At 32.1% G+C, this 22033-nt stretch overlaps 1 protein-coding gene across 1 annotated transcript in view; it reads right to left on the bottom strand.

The window, feature by feature from the left end:
* The window catches only part of LOC132728427 (uncharacterized), a 40121-nt gene that overhangs the window by 7825 nt on the left and 10263 nt on the right, over positions 1 to 22033 (bottom strand). Inside the window, exons 8-27 of the mRNA XM_060714073.1 lie at positions 21027 to 21191; positions 20671 to 20753; positions 20010 to 20091; positions 17850 to 18032; positions 12927 to 13171; positions 12289 to 12607; positions 10960 to 11115; positions 9145 to 9319; positions 8661 to 8848; positions 7708 to 7959; positions 7389 to 7491; positions 6848 to 6946; positions 6423 to 6536; positions 5319 to 5432; positions 5070 to 5183; positions 4394 to 4507; positions 3935 to 4048; positions 2961 to 3074; positions 2003 to 2116; positions 332 to 445 (exon numbers count right to left, since the gene is read on the bottom strand). Coding sequence (XP_060570056.1) covers positions 332 to 445; positions 2003 to 2116; positions 2961 to 3074; positions 3935 to 4048; positions 4394 to 4507; positions 5070 to 5183; positions 5319 to 5432; positions 6423 to 6536; positions 6848 to 6946; positions 7389 to 7491; positions 7708 to 7959; positions 8661 to 8848; positions 9145 to 9319; positions 10960 to 11115; positions 12289 to 12607; positions 12927 to 13171; positions 17850 to 18032; positions 20010 to 20091; positions 20671 to 20753; positions 21027 to 21191 — 2962 coding nt within the window. The remainder of the gene's footprint in view (positions 1 to 331; positions 446 to 2002; positions 2117 to 2960; positions 3075 to 3934; positions 4049 to 4393; positions 4508 to 5069; positions 5184 to 5318; positions 5433 to 6422; positions 6537 to 6847; positions 6947 to 7388; positions 7492 to 7707; positions 7960 to 8660; positions 8849 to 9144; positions 9320 to 10959; positions 11116 to 12288; positions 12608 to 12926; positions 13172 to 17849; positions 18033 to 20009; positions 20092 to 20670; positions 20754 to 21026; positions 21192 to 22033) is intronic.

The raw sequence follows: 22033 nt of genomic DNA, 5'->3' as shown, positions 1-22033 counted from the left end.
TCATCATATACTCAGATTAACCAACATTTTTCAAGCATTTCAAAGAAATTCGTATCAATTGATAAGAGCGCGTAGTATTTCCAATTCATATTTTCTCTTGTAAAATTAATGCAATGATTTTTTACTGTTTATTCCGCCAAATATCCAGCAACACATGAACATTCATGTCCGTTTATATGATCATTGCAGGTACCACCGTTCTTACAATGATCAGAAAATCCAAACATGTTTGACTACAGTTATAGTTAAGATAGCACGACGAATTTAAGATATTTTTCAGTCTTAATTCAAACATTTCTTTAAAAGAATTGGCAATTATCTATGTTCATACCATTATCACAATTATTTCCATCATATCCAGCAACACATGTACATTCGTACCCATTTACAAGATCCTTACAGGTACCATCATTCTTGCAAGGGTTGGATAAACATTCATTGATATCTATATACAGAAAAAAATTTTGGATAATCAATAAATATAACGAATCTTTCTAACTGATCAATATCATGGCACATGACATGAATTTTGTGTAGATAAGGTTAAATTAAGCCAAGTTCTCATTTTATAATAAATACGGTAGTTATTTCCTTTAAAGGCCAAATCAAATCTTTTGCGGTGTTATGTGTTCATGTTTGTCTTTGTTCCTTTTGTTATGAGTGATTGAACTGGTTTTGCAAGTTGAGTGATGGATGATTGGTTTTGGTATGCAAGTTATTTTTAGATGATTTGGTTCTGGAATATAACATTTCTTGGTAACTGACCACTCCTTGTCTCGCTTTCGAAGTGAAAAGATCTAAATTAGACTAGTTAACTATCAGTTATTTCTTTACAGAAATACTTGCTTGATTGTATCTTGTATCAGGTACGTATATTAACGTTAATATACGTACCTGCTTGTATTCAATTTATTTATTTTGAAGAATTTCATCTATTTAAAGCCTTGTATGTAAATTTGTATATATTTATTTGTGAAATTGTTTTTATTGTAATTTGAATTGTTGTGTAATATTCTGTAATATGTATTTTGTGAAATGTATTTGTCTTGTTTTATATTTTTTGTAATGTGATGTCTTATACTTATTTTATTTGTTACAGGTTTTATTCTTTATTGAATAAACCTATATAAACATATCAAGGTGTTTATTGTTGGAAACCCCCCACTACAAATTGGCTCCCCGACGGGGAATTGAACCCCGGTCTCCCGCGTGACAGGCGGGGATACTCACCACTATAAAGTTAATTTAATGTGGTATAATACTGAAATCAACAAAAATAGACTCGTAGGACTTTTATTTAATAAGATTATAAACTGGAGAAAACAACAAATGACTGGAAATGGGAGCGATGGATTACATGTTAACGTTTATGCCTTTCAACCAAGGACTCATGAATTTGAGTCTTTCTAGGGCCACGACCAATTTTCCTCATACGACACCAGTTCTGGATGATTCCAAGAAGCTGACTTGAATGTTAAATAAATACATATAAACTAAGCTCAATTGAGAGTAGTTTCACTATACTGTTAGAATGCTAGAATCATATTACATTCATATCAAATAAAACGGTCTTATATGTTTATCTTTTTAAAATTGTTTAGGACAACATTAATTCATGTTTTGATAAGAAAGAGCTTTACATGTGTCAGAGTTGATCATATAAATATCTTGGCCTGGAGTAAATAGCAAATAAAAGATTTTAAATTCACAATATATTATTTCAGTGGATCTTTCTTGGTCAGTCGTTGTTATGATTTAGACGTTTTCCGGAGTTTTCATATAGACATATAGGCACAATTAAAACTGTTCAATAAAATTTCTTTAAACTTGGCATGTTATTTGAATATGATAACAGAAACATTTTAAATGGGAAAATTGGGGTCACCGTTCTCATTTTCGAGTTAATTTTGCCTAAATGTCTATATGAAAACTCCCCAAAACGACCTTAACAAAAATGATAAACAACTTTACAACAATTATAATGATAGACGTATACCCTTACCGTTTTCACAGTTTGTTCCGTCATACCCATCAACACACGTACATTCATATTCATTGACAAGATCATTACATGTACCACCATTTTCGCAAGGATCAGAAAAACACTCATTGATACCTGTCCAAAGATACAATTTGTTCGTAGCAGCACTGACCAATTCAACGTCAGTTTCTTAATTTATTTCGTTAGTTAACAATGAATAATTTAAAACATGGTAAAATAATAATTCAGTAATAATTGATGCATTTAACTTGTGCTTCATTGCTTGCGTACGATAGTTCATTTTATAGCAATTTACTGGCAAACATAAATTCCTTAAGGCCATTCACCGTTAATGTATGTTTGTATCATAGTTTGGAGACCTTTCTGTTGAAAATGTGTCAGGGTTAAATCGTATACATATACATGCACAGTGCGTTAACTGGAGTGCGGGTATTAGTTACCCGCACTCCAGAGAATGCCCATTGATTGGCTCATTTTTGCTGGGGTTTACATATTGTGACGGCAGAGAAAGGGAAAGCGACAGAATGTCATATTCAGATGTTCGTTCATTGGTTCATTTTGCCGGGGTTTCATATTGTGACAACAGGGAACGTGCTTTTATGTTCGACTATGATACAAAAGAGAAAGAACACCAAAACACTCGGCAATCTGATTAATACTCGGGGGCTACGCCCCCTCGTACAAATCAGATAGCCTCGTGTTTCGGTGCTCTTTCTATTACTAAGATATAGTTTTTTATCTTTCTATCTGTCTCAAAGGTTATCTTTGACATAATCTTCTGACTCTAATTTAATAGAAAACGTTTCAACCATAACTATAAACGCATCAGTAATCACTTTCTGAGAAACAGTTTTATACAGACGACATTTATAGGTTTTTGTCAAGGTATTTGTCGAAACAAGATATGGAGACATTCTCTGTGGTTAATTTTTTCATGTATATATATTTGAACTCTTACCATTCTCACAGTTTGTGCCTTCAAATCCAGCAGCACAAGTACATTCGTATGTATTAACAAGATCCTGACACGTGCCGCCATTTTTACACGGATCGTTTAAGCAGTCGTTGATATCTGTTTATTAATTTTTGAAAAGTAATTGTTACATAAAATCTATTCATTTGTAATTGTATGAAATAAAAAGCAGACAAAATCTACCAAAAATATCCACCGAGTAATAGGAAAAAATAAGGACTAATGTTCAAGAAAACATTAAAGTGCGATATTCTTAAAAGTGCAACACTCGGATATGAGAGTTTTCCACCCCAAACGTTTCAATATGATAACTCGTTTTAAAATGTTGACATGATTGACTGGACGAAACGTAATAAAAGACAGCAATTAAAAATAATGTATTGACTAATTATGATATTTGTGCAATGAACTCCTTTTCTATGAGATCTACAATATAGTTTATATCTTTATGATCCGGACAAAACTTTACGATAATGACTTAAAAGTTATGGAAGGAAGAGTTTTGAGTCGTAATAGCAAGTTTCTCGGAAGACTTAGTCTTATGCTGCTAGAACTTGTAGACCGATCCATTTTCATTTTTGGTATATACATGTACTTATAATTTTTATAATATTATACATGCTTTTGATGCAATTAAATAAGTTAAAACTAACAAGTTGATATTCGAACACTTTTTGAGTTTTTGTTTTTGCATGAAAAAAGGAAAGGACAATTACTTAAAAATACGATACGCAAGGCAGTTATTTTTCTTGTTGTTGCCCTCATCAGGATCCATGCTGTTCGCTATCAGTTTCTCTACTTGTTATAGGGTTTGTGCGCGAACAACATGGATCCTGATCAGACTGCGCGGATGCGCAGACTGGTCTGGATCCATGCGTGGTCGCAAACCCAGTAAGTTGGTTTTGTCGTGACGCGGCTCATATAAATGTCAAAATGAAGCATGAATATCTTTTATTTACCTGTAGCACAGTTGTTTCCTTCGTATCCAGCTACACACGCACATTTGTAACTATTTACTAAATCTGTACAACTTCCACCATTTTCACAAGGGTTGATTTCACAATCATTTATATCTTTAAAGCAACACACGATAGAACATGGATATGGCATAATTTATGCAAGACTTTAAAATTTAAAACTTTTATGAAAACGAAAACATATGTTATGTTTGTTTAAACTACTTCATTTAAATCTTATTCACACTAAGACTTTTAGCCTAACATTATTGCTTGGGATAATTAAACGAGTAATAGTGAAAGATGAAACAAAATGATTAGAAGGGCCGGAGCACTCTGATCTCGCCATCTTTACCATTTGGCGCTATGGGTTTATTTAAGATACAATTAAACATTGAGATCCGGGTAATAGATAAAAAGTAATCTTTACATATAACATAAATGTAAGATAATAAATTCTACCAGTTTCACAATTAGCACCAGCATAACCATCAACACATTGACATATCCGTGAATTGTTGATATCGTCACATGTTCCTCCGTTCTCACATGGGTTTGCTGCGCAATTGTCTACAACTGTGATATAAAGTGCAAGCATTCATTAATTCATTCACCAATACATCATTTGTGACTGATTTTTTACATAAATTCCTCGCTGTGAAATTATAAAACAGACTTATCGGTATGTAAAAGTAATTGTCAAAAAAAGTAAAACAAGTAAGCTAACAAGTTTGTGCATAATTGATAATCCTAATATCAAGTCGGATGTTTGAAAATATAAAAAAAATATAAAAAATAACAATATACAGAATCTATTTGTATGACACTGAAATACAAAAATTCAGCCTTTAATTGATACTACACTTGACGTTTTAAATTATAGTCTTTATTTCCCTGCGATATTCGTTATTAAAGAAATATTTTCTTTAAAAAATGCGTAAGATGAATTTGTTAAATTCTGTATTAAATTGGCAACACATAATTACTAACATGAAAATTGATTACATAATATATTTGGAACTTTGTTGAAGGTACATATAAATAAATTAAAGATTTAGGACGGTTTTATAGAATTTTGTGTACAAAAATTAAAGAGGACTTAACAATCTACCGTTAATACAAGTAAACAAATATGTACCAGCAGAACAATTAACTCCATACGTTCCAGTCACACATTCACAAGTATATCCGTTGACACGATCCAAACAGGTACTATCGTTTTTACAGGGATTTGGCGAACATTCATCTATATCTAAAGAGTAAAAAGACTGAAATATTTAAAATAAATTTCATTATTAACTGTACTCGAAATGTTGCAAGAAAAATAGAAGAAAGTGAAAAAAATCAATTTAATCTTTTATGGCATAAATATCGCAGTGAAACTGACCTGTTTCACAATGAGTTCCTTCAAAACCTGGTGGACACTCGCATATGTACATGTTTATACCATCCTCACATATCCCATTATTTTGACATGGATGTGACGAGCATTCGTTAATATCTGGAAAAAGAATTCACAATGGTCCCATATATCAGTGTTACTTTCGAGATCAGTCAAGACAACATAATACCCTGACGGGCAAAATTTATATTCTTAATTTCTTAGATCATATATAAAACATATATATCGCAATGGATGTTATACACTAGATTGGCAAGTGAAGACACGCATGTTGTTTAAGGTATGACCACCCTGCATCCCCACTTCCCCACGCACACACTACACACCAGTTTTTATTAAACTGTATTTATTGGTATTCATGGGCCAAATAATACGAAATTCAATAGCAGATATTTAGCATTATAATTATTTTCAAAGTATTATAAATTAATAATAATAAAATAAATGAAAAAAAAAACTGCCAGTATCAACCAAAACATTTTTTAAAAATATTCAGGTAAACTTTTAAAGCAGTCCCTCATTCTGATAAATTTTAAGGATATTTCGTTCTTCAAGTTTGAAAATGCTCAAACAAGTGTTTAAAATGGGCGAGGTAGGGTGTAATTTTTAAACATATGCAAACAGTTTTAGAAGAAACAATCATTTTGCTTGTGTGATTTGTAAGCTGAATTATATATATCATTTGCTTCTAACAATGTTCCATTAATACATTTTTCATAATGATGATATCATAGATAATTTAGAGTTTCCTCATTTCTAAATGAGACCCCTTCTAATAGACAAGCTTCAGTTTGGAAAATGCCCATAACTCGAAAGCCATACAGTAAATTGTCTTTACATTTTGTATGCAGGTGTCCATTAAGACATATAATGGACCTATGTTGTCAATATTACAGTTCCTTAGAGTGCCATTATAGGGGTCATACCATACATGTGGTTTTTTCAAGGACCTCCTCGACTAAGATAAGGTTATATGTTACAGTTATATAAAATTACATTCTGTCCAGAATAGATAATATATAATAATTATAATACCTTAATTTTCACATCTATATTCCACGATATTTCGATGAAAATATAAACACTTACTAATTTCACAGTAAGTGCCAGTGAAACCATCAGCACAGGAACAGTTGAAACCATTTAGATGATCTAAGCAAGTCCCATCATTTTCACAGGGGTCTGATTCACACTCATTTATATCTACGGTTAAAAATATATATTGGACATATTTTCGTGATGCGAGACCAGACAATAAAACAAAAAAGACATAGAAATTACATGTATCATCGGAGTTGCTCTTAAAGCTACTTGTAATAACAAACAAATTTGTAAATATTAAACATGTTTAGTTTTCATGCAATACAAGTTTATGTATTAAATAAAGTGAATTAGATACAGAAATGAAAACTAAAACGATATATTACATAAATGTTTGATATTTTCCTTTATGACACAGTTTTAAGAATGTTGTGTTGATTGATTTATTTGAAATATAAAGAGAAAAATGTTACCATATTCGCAATTCTTTCCGCCATATCCGCCATGGCAAACACACAAATAGCCGTTAGATTCGTTGGTGCAATTACCTTCATTCTGACATGGGTTATGGACTGTCACAAAATAAAGTTATAATCAAATGACGGTTCACGGAAGAAAGATAGAAAAAAGTCGATCTTATAATTCATTTTTATTATAATTAAATGACTGACAGAGACGTGTTTGTCGGACGCAGAAGATAGTACAAAATATACATAAATGACTGTTTTTACAAGCGGCGTACTTTAAAAAATAAAACATTGATATAAAAAAAAACAGAAGAAATTTCGAATGGATAACTAAAGATGAATGTTATGTATACAACAATTTTCTTTAAAGCATGTATCATTCTAGTAGTGTTTTAACCACAGAAAGCATGTTTCATTTGCCTTTACCTTTACCTTTATGAAACATGCACAGGAAAATATATATTAGATAAATTTGTGTTACACAAATATTCATCTTATCAATAGATTATTTTGTCATATTTCCTTTTAATTACTTTTTATCACATACCTGTCCAATTATACCCATCAGTCAAAGACCGACAAGCTAAACAACCAATTGGAGCTATCTCATTTTCTGCTACACAACCGCCATCGATAAAGCAAAACTCGGGCTTAAATGAAATGTCATAACAATGATTGCAAATAATCGATCATCACAAAAATTTCAACTTTTAAAAATGTTTTATATAGCAATATGTTTTTCATCTACATAAAATATTTACTTTATTAAATGCAAACTAAGTTGAATCATTTAACATCAAGCTAAAAGTCTGTTTTAATTATGCATTAAACAAATATGAGTACTTCAAATTATAAGCTATGTGTACCTTTAAACTGAACGATACATTATCGGAAGAACCATTCACTGCTTCTTGACAAGTGGAGTCGAACACATAAACGTTTTTATCATTTCCGTAAGTAATGCCATTGTTGCTGATAGAAATATCGTACTTCGTAAAGAATGCATCTTCAGTACCAATTACGTTGTCTTGTATACAGCACACTCCAGTAAATATATCCTCGTAACCACCGGGAAATGTTTGTGTCGAAATAATCTCCCTTTCCCCTTTAACTGTTATCTGTCAATTTATACTCAAAATTCAATGCATGTTGCAAATTTAAGGGCTCTAAAATGAGTCTCAGATCGTAACAATGATTGCAAAGATCAACAATTCAAGGCGACTTACACAAACAAAATTGTGAGGGACGATAATGGCGGAGAAATGAGAGACTGGAGCACTAAAAACCTTCTTTAAGAAATCCTATCGAAATATAATAGCAAACACCAAAGAGAAGATCGATAAAGACCCAAACGTGAATAAAACGATCAATGGTGGGACGCAAGAGCAAGATCCCGGAAAAGGACGTTGCAAAAAGAACATATGAGAGGAAAAATAACTACCAGCAGCAGCTTCGACTCCTAATAAGATAGGACACCAAAAACATGTCACCACTCACAACATGAAATACACAAGTCAAATATTTAATGTTTTTGAACACAGAGGGGCTACGTCTTGGAACGGTCAGTAGCAAATCACTACTACTAGTTTTTAAACCTGTTATAGGCGCACCAAACCAGAGGCTTACCTTTGTACTATGTGCCTATATGATGAGACAGTAACTTATTGAATACCCCTTAAGTGAAATTCGTACAATTACAAGAAATAAATAAGATTATATTTCAATTTATATTGTTCCTCTATATCTGGACTCTATTCAAAAGACAATGGATACTTAATTAATCAATTTGAATCTTTTTCATGAATAGTTATGTATATACCTTTGAAATATTGGCCTGGCATTTAAAGCCTTCGAGAATATTTGAAGATCTGACATGGAAACATGAACATTCGTCACCATCGACTAGATCACATTCTCCACCGCCTTCGATATCGTCGATAATTAAAGGATCTCTTTCATCAATGTCACATTCTGCTCCATGGAAAAATCCAAAACAAACACACTCACCTGGCAAATAAAAAGATTCAAGAGATAACGTGACTTAATAAAGAAGAAGACTCGGATTCTATTGTTTGCGAGAGTATATAATTTGTATGATTTCATCTAAACACTATATAATTGTGCATATAAACAGACAAAACTGACTAACTGTCTCTTCTCTACATTTTATGCACATTTTGATATAGATATCAAATCATCATAAATGTAAAATATGCAAATTATTCACTAGTTCAAATTGAACATTATTATCTGTTTTGTTTTATGTAGAATTTTATAAAAAGAATGAATATATTTCAACTTACTTGTGTCTGTACATTCACCGTTGTTGCTACAGTTCCCAGGACATGTATTTTTAAAGAATGTAACAACCTTTTCAGTGTTATTTGCAGTGTATGATGGTTCAAGTTCTATTATGTTCTTTACAATGTTATTAACAGATTCTACATGCGCTAGAGCCCATGACGTATCATTCCCAGTCTGGAACAAAAAGCAATAAAACTCTTACAGTGGAGTAATGCACATTTTAGTGCATTAACATCTGATGAGAAAGCATTTGAATCCAGAGCTTGCTGGGCGAGGAATTTTATTTGTCCGATGACTTCTGTAGATGTTAATGCAAAGAAAATGTGCAAAATCGCTATTCTTACACATTTCCCGTTTCGTTATCTGTTTTTCGTATAAAGAAACCATTTTTGTCATGCTTTCTTGCGATGATAAAACTACTGGGGTTATCACTGCAGTAAGCTGTTTACACTGTTCACTGAGTAACGTATATCAAAAATGTCGACAACTACCGTTGTCACAAGGACCTATGCCTAAATGCATATTGTTTTCTCCGTTATAACACTTTGAAGTTATGCCTCGAGTATTTACATATTTATTTTACTTATTACGTACAATAGAGAAAATAAGAATCCCTAAAGAAAGCCCAAAACAACAAAATTGAATATGATGCAGGCTCGGTTTGATAGAGCCTGTTCGTGGACGGTACTGGAAAGTGAAAACTACCGTCCACGCCACATAGCACCGGCTTAAGCAGAATTCAACAATTAAACATGAAATGGTGAAAATTCTTAATTTAGAAACATGCGCAGAAGTGTTCATACGGCCGTTATCATGGAACCTTCAATGTGACACTTCCGTGCCATTCCATGAAAAGCGGCGTATGGTCCCCAAAGTAATAGAAAGCATTTGCCCTAAACGAGAAAACAATGGGCGGAACTAAATAAAATGGAATTTTGAAAGGAGATCAGAGGTTATGAAGCCTGCATATCACAGATAAGATGTCAAAAGATAAAGTTAAAAGCAGCATATCCTAAGGGTGATTCTGTAGTGTAACGCTCAGATCTGAATAAACATTATTCAAGTAGGAATATTGGAACCACTCAACTAGAAAATGCCGAAAAATTAAAACTAAGAATACCACAAGAACAACGATAATGTCGTGCTGAACGATCTTTAACGATCGGAAATAAATACATGTACATCTCTGATTTAATGTACGGGGCGACTTTTTCAGCTTCCAAACGGCTCAAACAACGCTGATGTAGCGATAAAATAGAGAAAATAAGAATTCCTAAAGAAAGCCAAAAACGACAAAATTGAAAATGTTGCAGGCTCGGTCTGATTAGGCCTGTTCATGGACGGTACTGTAAGGCAAAAATACGCTGACAGGGACTATTTTCAATGAGTAATTTTGCAGAGAGGTGGAAATACACATGTACCAACCCTTTCTTAGACTGACCTGTTAATAACCTTTCAGTACCGTCCATGAACAGGCTCGATCGACCGAGTCTGCAACATTTTCAATTTTATCGTTTTGTGCGATCTTTGGCGATTCTTTATTTTTCTCTATTTGAACAGAAGATTATGCTCCTTGAATGATCTATAAATATTACCGAGTAAATTCACTTTCAGAACATTTTGACTCTCTTCCTTCCAAAACATTGATCGACTTAAAAGAAATTAACATGTATTAGAAAATTGACCTAATTCATTTTATATCTTTGTACATGTACTTACTTGTTTAGGATTAATAATCTAATGTTTAAAATTATACTGATTGGCGCTGTTAGGTGTAAGTATGCCGTTAAACCAAAACAAACAAACAAACTTACCACTACATCAAATATACATTGTTTTATAACTTCATCTGGATCTTCATTGCCACTAACTTCTGTATATTCTTGCACTGCTAGACTACCGGAAATTTTAGCTTCGCATAATTTTTGAGCTGTTTCTTCCGTAATCATGTCATCAATGATGTCTTGACGCTGATAGAAATGTATGTCTATGAAGTTTTTAAAACCCCAATCAATCAATTTTTCTGCTTACAATGTTTTACATTTAAAATACGGGTAGTTTTAAACAATGGCTTAAAATGAAATGAACTTTTAAATTTTTAATTGAAAAAGAAACCCAATGTCTTCAAAATGTATTCAACTTTACTTTGCAAAAGCATTATGGAGAAAACAACTACACTTAAATCTAGTGTGTATAAAATGTGAAATGCTTTGTATAATATGTGAAATGTTTTCTTCTGATATTGATCACATAACTCGGACAATGTGTGGTTTCTCAACAACCTGAAGCTTTAATCAATAATAAGCGCACTCATTGTACCCCAGAAATGCTTTATTAATATATCACAAAAGCTTTATATTTTATCTATGGTGAAATTTTGAATTCATAAACATCTGCAGATTTGTTCATATGGCGGTTATCATGAGTGTTTGGTTCAGTAAATATAAAGTATTTAATTGTATGTGTAAACTCATTGCTTTGTAGTGTATTGACTTTGTATTGTTGTTGCTGTTTTTGTTGTTCTTAATTGTACATTATGTGACTTACAAAATGTATTTCAATGATTTGGTTTAAGTGATGTACATATGTGTAAGTTATAAAAATAAACTCTGTTTTGTTCCGTTTTGTTTTTGTGATAGGGTGTCTATACTCCTGGATTACATTGTAAAACTACATTGTAACATCTATTCTAACGACATAATTCTATATCCCGTTGTCTAACGTTTTAAGAGGCCAAAATAAACTTAATAAACATATACGCGAATACATGATTAAATTGTTACAATTCAGTGGAAGCCTACTATTCAAAAATGTCAAACACGGTATTTACAAACAAACGTTGCAAGAAGACTTTAAGGTAATTAGGGTCTCCGGTCATTATTTTATAAATTAACTTTGATGTTCCGGTTTGATATATTTGGTGATAGTAGCGATACAGTTTTTAAGCTTTCAGGTGAACGACTACGAGCCCATTGTTGATAAATGGACTTAACTAATTATAGAACAATCGTACAAATTAGTAGTGCAAACAGTATTGTTTCAGTCTTCCTTGTCGTTATTAAGCAATATAATTAGTATTTAAATTTTTACTATAAAATTGAAAATACCTTCTCCTATTTAGATATTTCAAACTACAAAATTACTTTGTTCCTAGTTTTTATTTCTGGTGTAACTGTTTGAGATGGAGCCATTAACTTTAGTAATCTGTCTAATTCTTTCTCATCTTTAAAGTAACCATCGGCGCTTCTCTTTCTTCTGCTTTGTACGTTACATTTTGTACCAGTAATTGATCTGCTCATTGTACAATTCAAATATTGGGTCGGATAGCATGTTGCTTCTGCAACTTTTTCTTTTGTTTCGTTTGAACAGACACAAAACATCCCATTCAGATCACCCCAACTTTGAAGGATCCTATTTCCTGTTAGAAATAAGTTGAGGTGCTTGGTTTCATCTGATGTTAAACTGTAAATAGACATAGTATGAAAGAGTGCAAATTAACGCATTCATTATCCGTTCAGTCGACTATGATGACCTACGTTTAAGACGATATAATGATTCTTCTTATAAAACTACTTAAATCATATTCTCTGATAAAAAGTGAAAATAGGTGGACAATATGTTGAACTAATACTCATATATTTCAATTTCTTGGAAGTGTAAATTTCATTATGTTAAGATTTTCTCAAAAGGTATTCAAGAGTGAAACCCTTGGGTTTTAACAAAGCGTCAGATAAATAGCCGTATTTATTCATAAAATGGAATCAGATAAGCATCTAATTACCTCCAGCTTTCTGTAAAGTCTGCAAAATGACTATTTTTATTGGTGTAGTTTATTTCTGAAATAGTTCCGTCTCTATGCCGGAAATCATTGGCAGGATTATTGTCAAACTGTCCACACAATCCTTCAATGTTATACAAGTCTTTAGGTGCCATTGTAATGTCTATGTTCATTGTTCCACCGTAATGTCCGCCGTATTCATTATGAAAAAGTCTTATTGTTATTTTCGTTCCAATGGGGGTGAACACCTATAACAATAACATTTCAATTTGGAAGTCCGCTAATAATCATTAAACCTCAGAAATGAATATTTATTTCATTCTGTAGAAAGTACTACAGAAATGTGTTTTTATAATGAAATTAGAACACCAAACAAGCTAATCACCTGAAAATTTAGTGTTGAATTTAAAATAATTTGTGATAAATGCAGCAATATGTAAAAAATAAGTACATGCAGCATTTTGACCTCCTTACAAAATAGTAAATCATCATTACTCAGTCATAAAGTAAGGCAAAAGACTAACGTTCTGGAAACTGTAATTGCTATTTTAGTACCAATGGGTGTGAAAATTTAAAATCATAAATGGCAATTGTATAAAGAGATGAAATCTAAACAGGAAAATTATCTCGTAATCACTAGATACTAAATCATACTTAACGATATATCATTATATAACGACTATTGTCTGGAAAAAAACACAATCCCTAAAGAACGCCAAAAACGGCCAAATTATGCTGTTTTGGCATATGGTACGACTGTGGTTGTTTATGGGCGGAAGAGGTAATTGAAAACTATATCAAAAGACATGCATCTCGCTATAATGTCGTAGGCATAATATAAATATCTTTTAGTTACAAGATGAGACTGTTCGAAATAAATTTAATGTTTTGCGTAATGGGTACTTAACGGAAGTAAAAAACTGACTATAGACTCCTGAACTTAAAATACCAACAAACTGTATGGTACATTTTTTGCCTTAAGCTTCGACTTAAAATGCTCTTATTTCAGAAACAGGACAACATAAAATTGTCGCTATTGAATACCGTTCTATCATAAGAGGATGCATTCCAGATAGGCACCGAAAGTCGGCGGTTTACTAAAGGTGTCTGTCCGTGTCTTAAACAGAAAGTCGCCGTATGACCTTTAAAACGTTGATACTACGCAAAGGCAACCTAAAGGAGCGGTCAATCAGTCGCCTGATGATAGCTAATTGCATGTTGTAGCTATTATGCAGCAGACATAAAAATCATTAAAAGACGTTTTTCACGGGCCATAACTCAGCCAAAGTTAAGTCAACCGGAAATCCGTTCAATATGAGCAAGTACTTTTTAAATTTCATTTAAATTGAATTAGAATTAGAATTGAAGTTGTACATACATAAAAATCACTGTAGAGTCATCACTCTTACAAAACTCATTTAGCCGGAAAATGCCTACGATATACACAACTACACTTGGTACTGATCATCCCGTAAAGTTTTGATGAATTGTACCAATATTTTCTAAGGAGTAGTCCGAATAAATTTTGTGACGGACAGATAAGCGGACAGACAAACGGACAGACCATAAAACAGTGATCCAAATTAGTTGTAGCTACTTTGTAGCATGAATCAGCTTTGTATAAAAGTTTGGATGAAATTGCATCAGTAGTTTCTGAGGAGTAGTCCGGACAAGCTTCTGTGTAACTGGCAACACAGTCATGTATAAGTAAATCGTTCTATTTGGCGTCTACAGTCAAGTAAGAATAAACTTTCATTTTTTTGACTCGTTTCGGTGAAAAGTTAAATGATACGATTCATAGTGTTATTGTCAAAACTTTCATATTAAAACACATTTACGACATTTTAGGATTCGGTTTTCATAAACGAATAAAAGAAAGGTTTATAAATAAAGATTGGAGAATATTCACAGCTATGTGTGTAAGAGTATTGTTGTACTACAATATTGGGCTATACTGATTATATTTATGATACGCTTTAAAATAAAAATCATAAATGGGCTATAACTAAACAAAAAGTCGTTAAGTCGAAAACTGCCGACGATATGCGCAACAAGTTTTTCTACTGATTATCCCTGTAAAGTTTTGACGGAATAGCACCAGTAGTTTCTGAGTAGTAGTCCTGACAAGCTTCTGTGTAGCTGGCATCGTAAAATTGATCAACATGCAAAAATACATTTTATTCAAGGGCCATAACTCAGCATTAAGCATTCAATCAAATAAACCATAAAATAGGCACACGGTTTTGAGCTACTAACCAACCTTGTAAAGTTTCATTCAAATTTCATTAGACTGGTATAAGAGAAAAAGCCCGGACACGATTTAAAAGTAAATTTCACTTTGAGAAAAACCATTGAACCGAATAAACCCGATAATATGCTAAACTAGACTTAGTACTGATCATTCTTGTAAAGTATGGATGTAATCACACCAGTAGTTGAAGCCGGACAAATTTTGTTAAGGACAGATATACAGACGATGAAGAAGTGATCCCTATATGTAGCAAGCGAAACAAAAAGGGGATTTAACATTAATGATAACATTTAAAAAAACATAATACAAACTTTGCGCAATAATTATTTTAACTCAAAATGTTTACAAAACCTCAATCCTAACCATTTTTAACTTTCCTGCATCTGGTGCCTTATCCAAAATACATGTGTCAGGAAGTCATAATAATGCAGAGGCTTATTTCAAAGGTATCTCAAGTTTCCCGAATTTCTTTAGAAGAATACTGGCTTATCTTGTCAAATAAAAAACACTTATTTCGTTGTTTCGATTTCATCAGATCTTATATACAACAGGTATCATAATAGCATTTGAAGCCAGCAAATACCTTTTACAAACAATATGATTTAAATAAAACGCACTTTCCTTTCTAAATATAATATAAAAGATACATAAACAATGTTCATAGAAAATATATATGTATAAATATAATTCTAGTTTAAGAGACCGCTTTCTTAACGTCTTGAACTTATTCTTCAATTTTCACCTTTCTGGTTTTGTTTTCGTTGCTGTCGAGGGATATACCTTTTCTACACGTAGATTTCGTTCACTGTAAAATTTTGCTCCGTTAATTAGAACACTTTAAAGTTAAACGTGCCTTCATCTTATTTAATTCTATTAATAGAGTTCCTAAATTGACCTAAACTAAGATTCCAACAGATCTGGCATCGATACTCCCGTAAGCCATTTTGTTAATATGACATAGGGTATTCATTTTGATATGTTTTGACAGGTCCGTCATCAAGAAAAAAACAAATGAGAGCAAAATCTCCGTACATCTCTCAATATCTTTGTCAGAATAATCATACAGTTTTTTACAACGAGTCAGCGATACACTGAAGTGTATCATCTTTCAATGTACAGTTTTATTCATAAACCTATTGCTGGGAGTGAAAAATGTATCTACATGTTTAAAATGTCAGATCGTTTATGCTAGCAAATATGCGCGTTTAGAGAGAGATTTTACATCAGTTAGGAGGACACGTTGTATGTGTAGCGGGTTATTTATTTATTGAGAAGATAATGTTTGTTGTTTAGTAGGGAGTTTTGTTGGTTTGTTGAAGTGGTTGAATATAATTGTCGTGATCTTAATTGATCAGGGTTTATTGGTTGTAATTAGTTGTTTTTGGTTGTTGAGTTATATCTGTTTGTGACGATATAATTGGTTGATATTGGTTGAATGTTTGTTTGGTCAAGATTATATTAGTTGCTGCTTTGTTTTGAGGATATATGTAAATATTGGGTGCTTTAGTTTAAGTTGTTTTCTGATGCTGATTAGATTGTGTGAAGTTAATATTGTTGGATGAATGTTTGTGGTTTATACTGTATCTTAGAGTTGTAAAAATATTCATTTTTTGTGTTCTTCATTTTGTGGTGATTTTATTGTTTTGTTTGGTCATAAGTTGTTTAGAGCTTGGGCTCGCCAGGTGTCTAGTATTGTTTCGTATAAAAGACGTATACGTGAAAAGATAATACGTATAAGTGGTTGATAAATGATGTGTGTTTGTTTTGGGTGTAAATAATGATCAGAGTTCTTTGTTTTGGGTGTAAATAATAATCAGAGTTTGTTGTTTACATGTATATATTGATTTGAGATAGAAAAGGATAAAAATACCTAAAAAAGACAGTGTTAACTAAACAATTACGTGCTAGTTTTCCAACTGAGAATATTTCACTTTTATGTCAGGCGGTGCTGCCCAGCCTTCATATCTTAGATTGGGTCTAGTATTTATTACTAAATCTTTTTTTAGATTAAATAACATCAAGGCAGACATTTCTCCTGACAATCTTTTCAAATAATTCTTTTTGAAATGTACAATATAAGTAGATCTTCATTTGTGCATCAGATTTATGATATAAAACCATAAAAATATTTGGGTAACAGGATCTTGAACTACAAGTTTATTTTGAAAACAATAAAGCAATGTTGATTTAAGTTTCGCAGATCAACTATTTGCTGATTTCAAGTCTATTTGTCACAGATTGGCGAAAAGAATAGAAGGGGAAATTGTTTCATATTTCCAACATAAAACGCTAAGGAGGACTAGTGTTTTTTTGTCTGTGTGAGTGTGTGTGTGTGGGTGGGGGGGGGGCTTAACTTTATTTTCCTTTAAGTTAAATCAATGCACGTGTTTCATTGTGTACCCAAAATCGCCACTACGTACGTTTAGAAGACATATATAAGATGGAAAGACCTACATACGAAATTAAAATTAACAGAGTATAGAAGAATAACTTTAACATTTAACTGATATTGTCGATCATGACTGATAAAAGTGGGCTTTTAGAAGGGGCGGGGGTGAAGTCAACCTGAGGCAACGATATACAAATTAAGATTTGAAAATATTTTTAAAAAAGTTTCGTTATTAATTTTCTCATTTAATTGTTAATAATTTGAAAGAATACTTAATATTACTTACATTGTACCTGTAATCGTTAATCCTTACAACTTGTAAAATCCCCCCGTCTTCGCATTTTGTAAAGCCAAGGTAGCTGATGCTTCCACATCTATTTATCATAAAAACATCTTTACCGGCTCGAATAGCAACCCCGCAGGCACACGTTGCCCATCCACGGTTACAGATCTTAGTTTGCTCTTGAACCTTAAAAAAGTTATCAGAGAAATGCTTTATGCTTAACCCAATGAGAAATTATCATAACCCGCCTCATCGATAATGTAGATCTTATATGTGTATGATTAAATCCTTAATATATCATATTTTTCTGTGCATTCGGCGACTTCTTTGTCTTTAGAAGCAAACACTACATTGTGGTCTGAAATACATGGACTATTTTTAATCGCCTATAAGCAATATTCACTTGGATACCTAAATTTTAAAGAAGAACATATCAGTACTGTGATCATTATAGAATTACTTTTAAAGGGAGTGGGGGTGGGGGTAATCGTGTTTGAAGACTATCTGCGGAAAAAAAGTTGGTCGGCTTCCCCTACATGGAGATGAGTCTCCATGCAGGGCATAATATTCTCCGAGGAAAATCACATTTTCGAGATGAATGTTTGATTACGAATACGGACAAAATTATTGATTATCATTTATTTGATACGACACTTTGCGCACAACATGTATCTTCTCTTAATTGTCTGTTTTGCTGCATATATTACGGAACTAACTCACTGATACTGACCGCAACCATATAATTTGCAGCAACACTGCTAATAAATATTTAATACTACATAATAAGATTCTCACTTAAACATGTGAACACATTTATTAGACAAAGAATTAAACCTAGAAATATCCATAGGCATTACAGTGGTTTTCCTGAAAGAAATGTTCATTCATATATTTATAACATTGGCAAGTTGACGTTGTAGCCATCGCGAAAATTATTATAAACTGTTCAATAATGTCGAGAATGCCAATCATGAGCTGACTCTTGTTACGACATAAAATGCGACAAAGATAGGTGACTTAACAAAAGTCATGATAATGATTATATTCATGATATTCATACTATATTATTCTTCGGCAATATTGACCTGAGACATTTAAATAGTCAATATCAGTTTGTTTGTGATAATCGGATTCCCAAGTAAACCATATGAATTTTAATATAGGCACGACGGTATAATATATATATACACTTAACGAAACTTATAAGTACTCCGATTTCAAACTTGCAGGAAAAGTCCGGTTTTCAAAATACATGTATTTGATTTTTTTACAATGGTGATCTCAGTTACTGATTTTCTGTTAAGTTTGAGTTATTGTAAAATGCATTTACTATTATAAAATGATGATACAATGATTAAATTTTATACAGTACCGACTTAGACTAGTTATAGTTATTCTAACACAATATAATAAAAAAATTGTCGGAGTACTTATAAGTTTCGTTAAGTATATAACTTAAAACTACCAGCATAATACTTGCCATACTAGCTACAGTGGCAAGGTGTACGACTTTTAGTTTCAAAGGTTGAAGGTTCGAATGGTGATGAACATTATTTTTAATATCTTCTTTTATCATATTTTTGCAAAACGTGTCCTCTGTGTGTTATGAATGCGAATTACTCTTTGTACGACTTTGCATTAAAAAGTTTATGAAATGGAAAAAAGTTGGTATATTTTAAAGTCATGAATTTAAAAAACAAACACATGATATATCAACTTATGTTGCTGATAAAAAAAAGAAAATCAGTTTAAGAAATGAAAAAAAAAATCTTGTGAAGGCGAACTTGCAACTACCCGATTAAAACTCCGAGGTACTAAAACCCTAGACCATCTGGCCGCAGTATCGAGGACTTGACTACATGTATCATGAAATCCCGGTTTGTAAATAGAAACAAATGACGAAAAATAACAAAAAAGCTCTCGAAAATTAATCAGTCTCAGGTCAATATTGTTAAACAATACATGTATTTGTAATGTATGATGGTGTAAATACTTTTCTTATACCAATTACACATAATACATGATACAATAATGATTTATATACATAACACAAAGAGTAGAGATTGTCATTTAAAATACTATGTCGTCTTATATGACAGTTAATGTCTAATAAAAGTAACGTTTTAATTTTTTATTCAGCAATACTGATCAGACATACCATACCTCGATTCCATACTCCGTATTATTATATAACAAGAATACACCCGGAAAGAGCTGGCCATTCTTTCGTTGTTGCTCGTAATAACTGTGAATTCAGAAAAAATCATTTGAAGACTTTATGTTGACTTTAAAACTATTGTTGATGAAGACACTTGCGAAAAGATTATGTTTACAGTTTTGCCACATGTGATGAAAAGCCCTTAATTCTGTTTAAGACAATAAAGAAAATGAACCATCAAGCCTAATCGAGAGGTGCTACGGGCGAAATTAAGGCTTGTTTATTGGTTCGTTTTTTTGTTGTTGTTTTGTTGTTGTTTTTTGTGGGTTTTTTTGTTGTTGTTGTATTGCAAAACATGACCACTGTATGTTTTGGTCAATATAAATAGCTTGAATTTGAAAAAGAAAATAGGAGTAAAGACTATTTTGTTTACAAAAGAATGTGTCGTATTTTTTATTTTTCATTTTGGCGAAATTAATTTTATCTATTTGACAAGGCGTGTGTTTTAGTAGTCAAGTCAATTGCAATTCTATATACCGATATGGTTGCAATGGATCCAATAGATTCAATAAAAACTCCTTACACTCAAAATTATATTGCCAATTATACCAGCTTTAATTTAGCATTACATACTTAACGTATAGTTATAATGATGCAAAAACTTACACGCCGTCGGCTGATCTCATATGTGGATCTATGTGAGAATAACATATCTTATTTCTGTATTCTCCTTTGTCAGATACGATAACCTTTAAATACAAAATATCAATAACAATATAATTACAAGTACAAAATTGAAGCATGAATGTTGCAAAGGTGAGAGCACGGCCGCCAAAAAACAGCAGAACAAAATTGAAATAAAAACTTGTATGGAACAAAACAAAAGTTATTGAAGAATAAAAATGGGTCATGTGAAAAGTATTAAAAAATAACAATAAATATTAGTATTTCAAAACAGTTATAAGTATGCAATATCTTAACAATTCATATGTAAAATAAATCTCATACACTATTATGTGTACCTTAATCACCGGAAAATTATAATTCCGCCAAATTCGATGACCCATGGTATTAGGAAACTGTAACAACAGGTAATAAAGTCGTTCATCATCATAATTCATGTCCGTCGTAATTATGGAAAAATTAAACACTGTATCAGGATTCCATACCGATTCTTTTTTCAGCGTCTGAAGTAAAAACAATATCTAAAAACATTTTAAGCTGCATAAATATTACTTGTTATAACTGCAAATCGGCTCTTACTCGGCAGTAATTAGTGTAGCCGCTATTTCATGAAGAAACCAGTGCTGATATTGAAAATTGTGATTGGCATATTCTAAATAGCCAGGTCAGGTGTTTCTAAAAAGGCTGATAACACTGTAGCAATGTGAGGATACATTCAAATTTATTACATAGATAATGCACGTGGAGCTCAGTTCGCAGAGACAAATGTGAACACAGTAACTTTTTGATATCCTTTAAACTCTATGAAAAATGTCAATTATTAATTGCTGACTGTTTTATATTTTCTAGAAAAAGTAAGCAAAACATTATTTTGTTTCATATGACAGGAATGAATTGCATAAAAAATACTAGGTATTATTGAAAACTCATTGTTTTACATGCCAGATTAAGTAATTGGACCCCATCCTTGTTTTTACGTGACTGCTGGGGAAAAATAATGTTATGCTTAATTAAAGAGGTGACACTTTCTATATTTTTATCTGATATCGAGTTGTAAGAGCCGATTTGCAGTTATATGGGTAAGAGTCCGATAAGACTCCCTACGGTCGTCTTAATACGAACTCTTACCCATACATAAAGATTCTGACAGGTTATGTGGCCCTTTGTTAACGGTTGTTTGAAATTTAACCAAAGCAAAGCCGCTAGGCGAGGGTTATATTGCAAACAGCCGTTATATACAGTCATATATCCTGTCAGAAATAGTTATAACGAATTTATAATACAATTGCATATTTTTTTTTAAATTAATTCTTCATAAATTGACAGTATAAACTTTTACGATTAT

Source organism: Ruditapes philippinarum, unplaced genomic scaffold, assembly GCF_026571515.1.
Source record: "Ruditapes philippinarum isolate M1 unplaced genomic scaffold, ASM2657151v2 ctg3870_1_1_1_1, whole genome shotgun sequence".
Lineage (NCBI taxonomy): Eukaryota > Metazoa > Mollusca > Bivalvia > Venerida > Veneridae > Ruditapes > Ruditapes philippinarum.
Note: the sequence above shows the minus strand (reverse complement) of the source record. Positions and strands in the feature narration are given on the sequence as shown.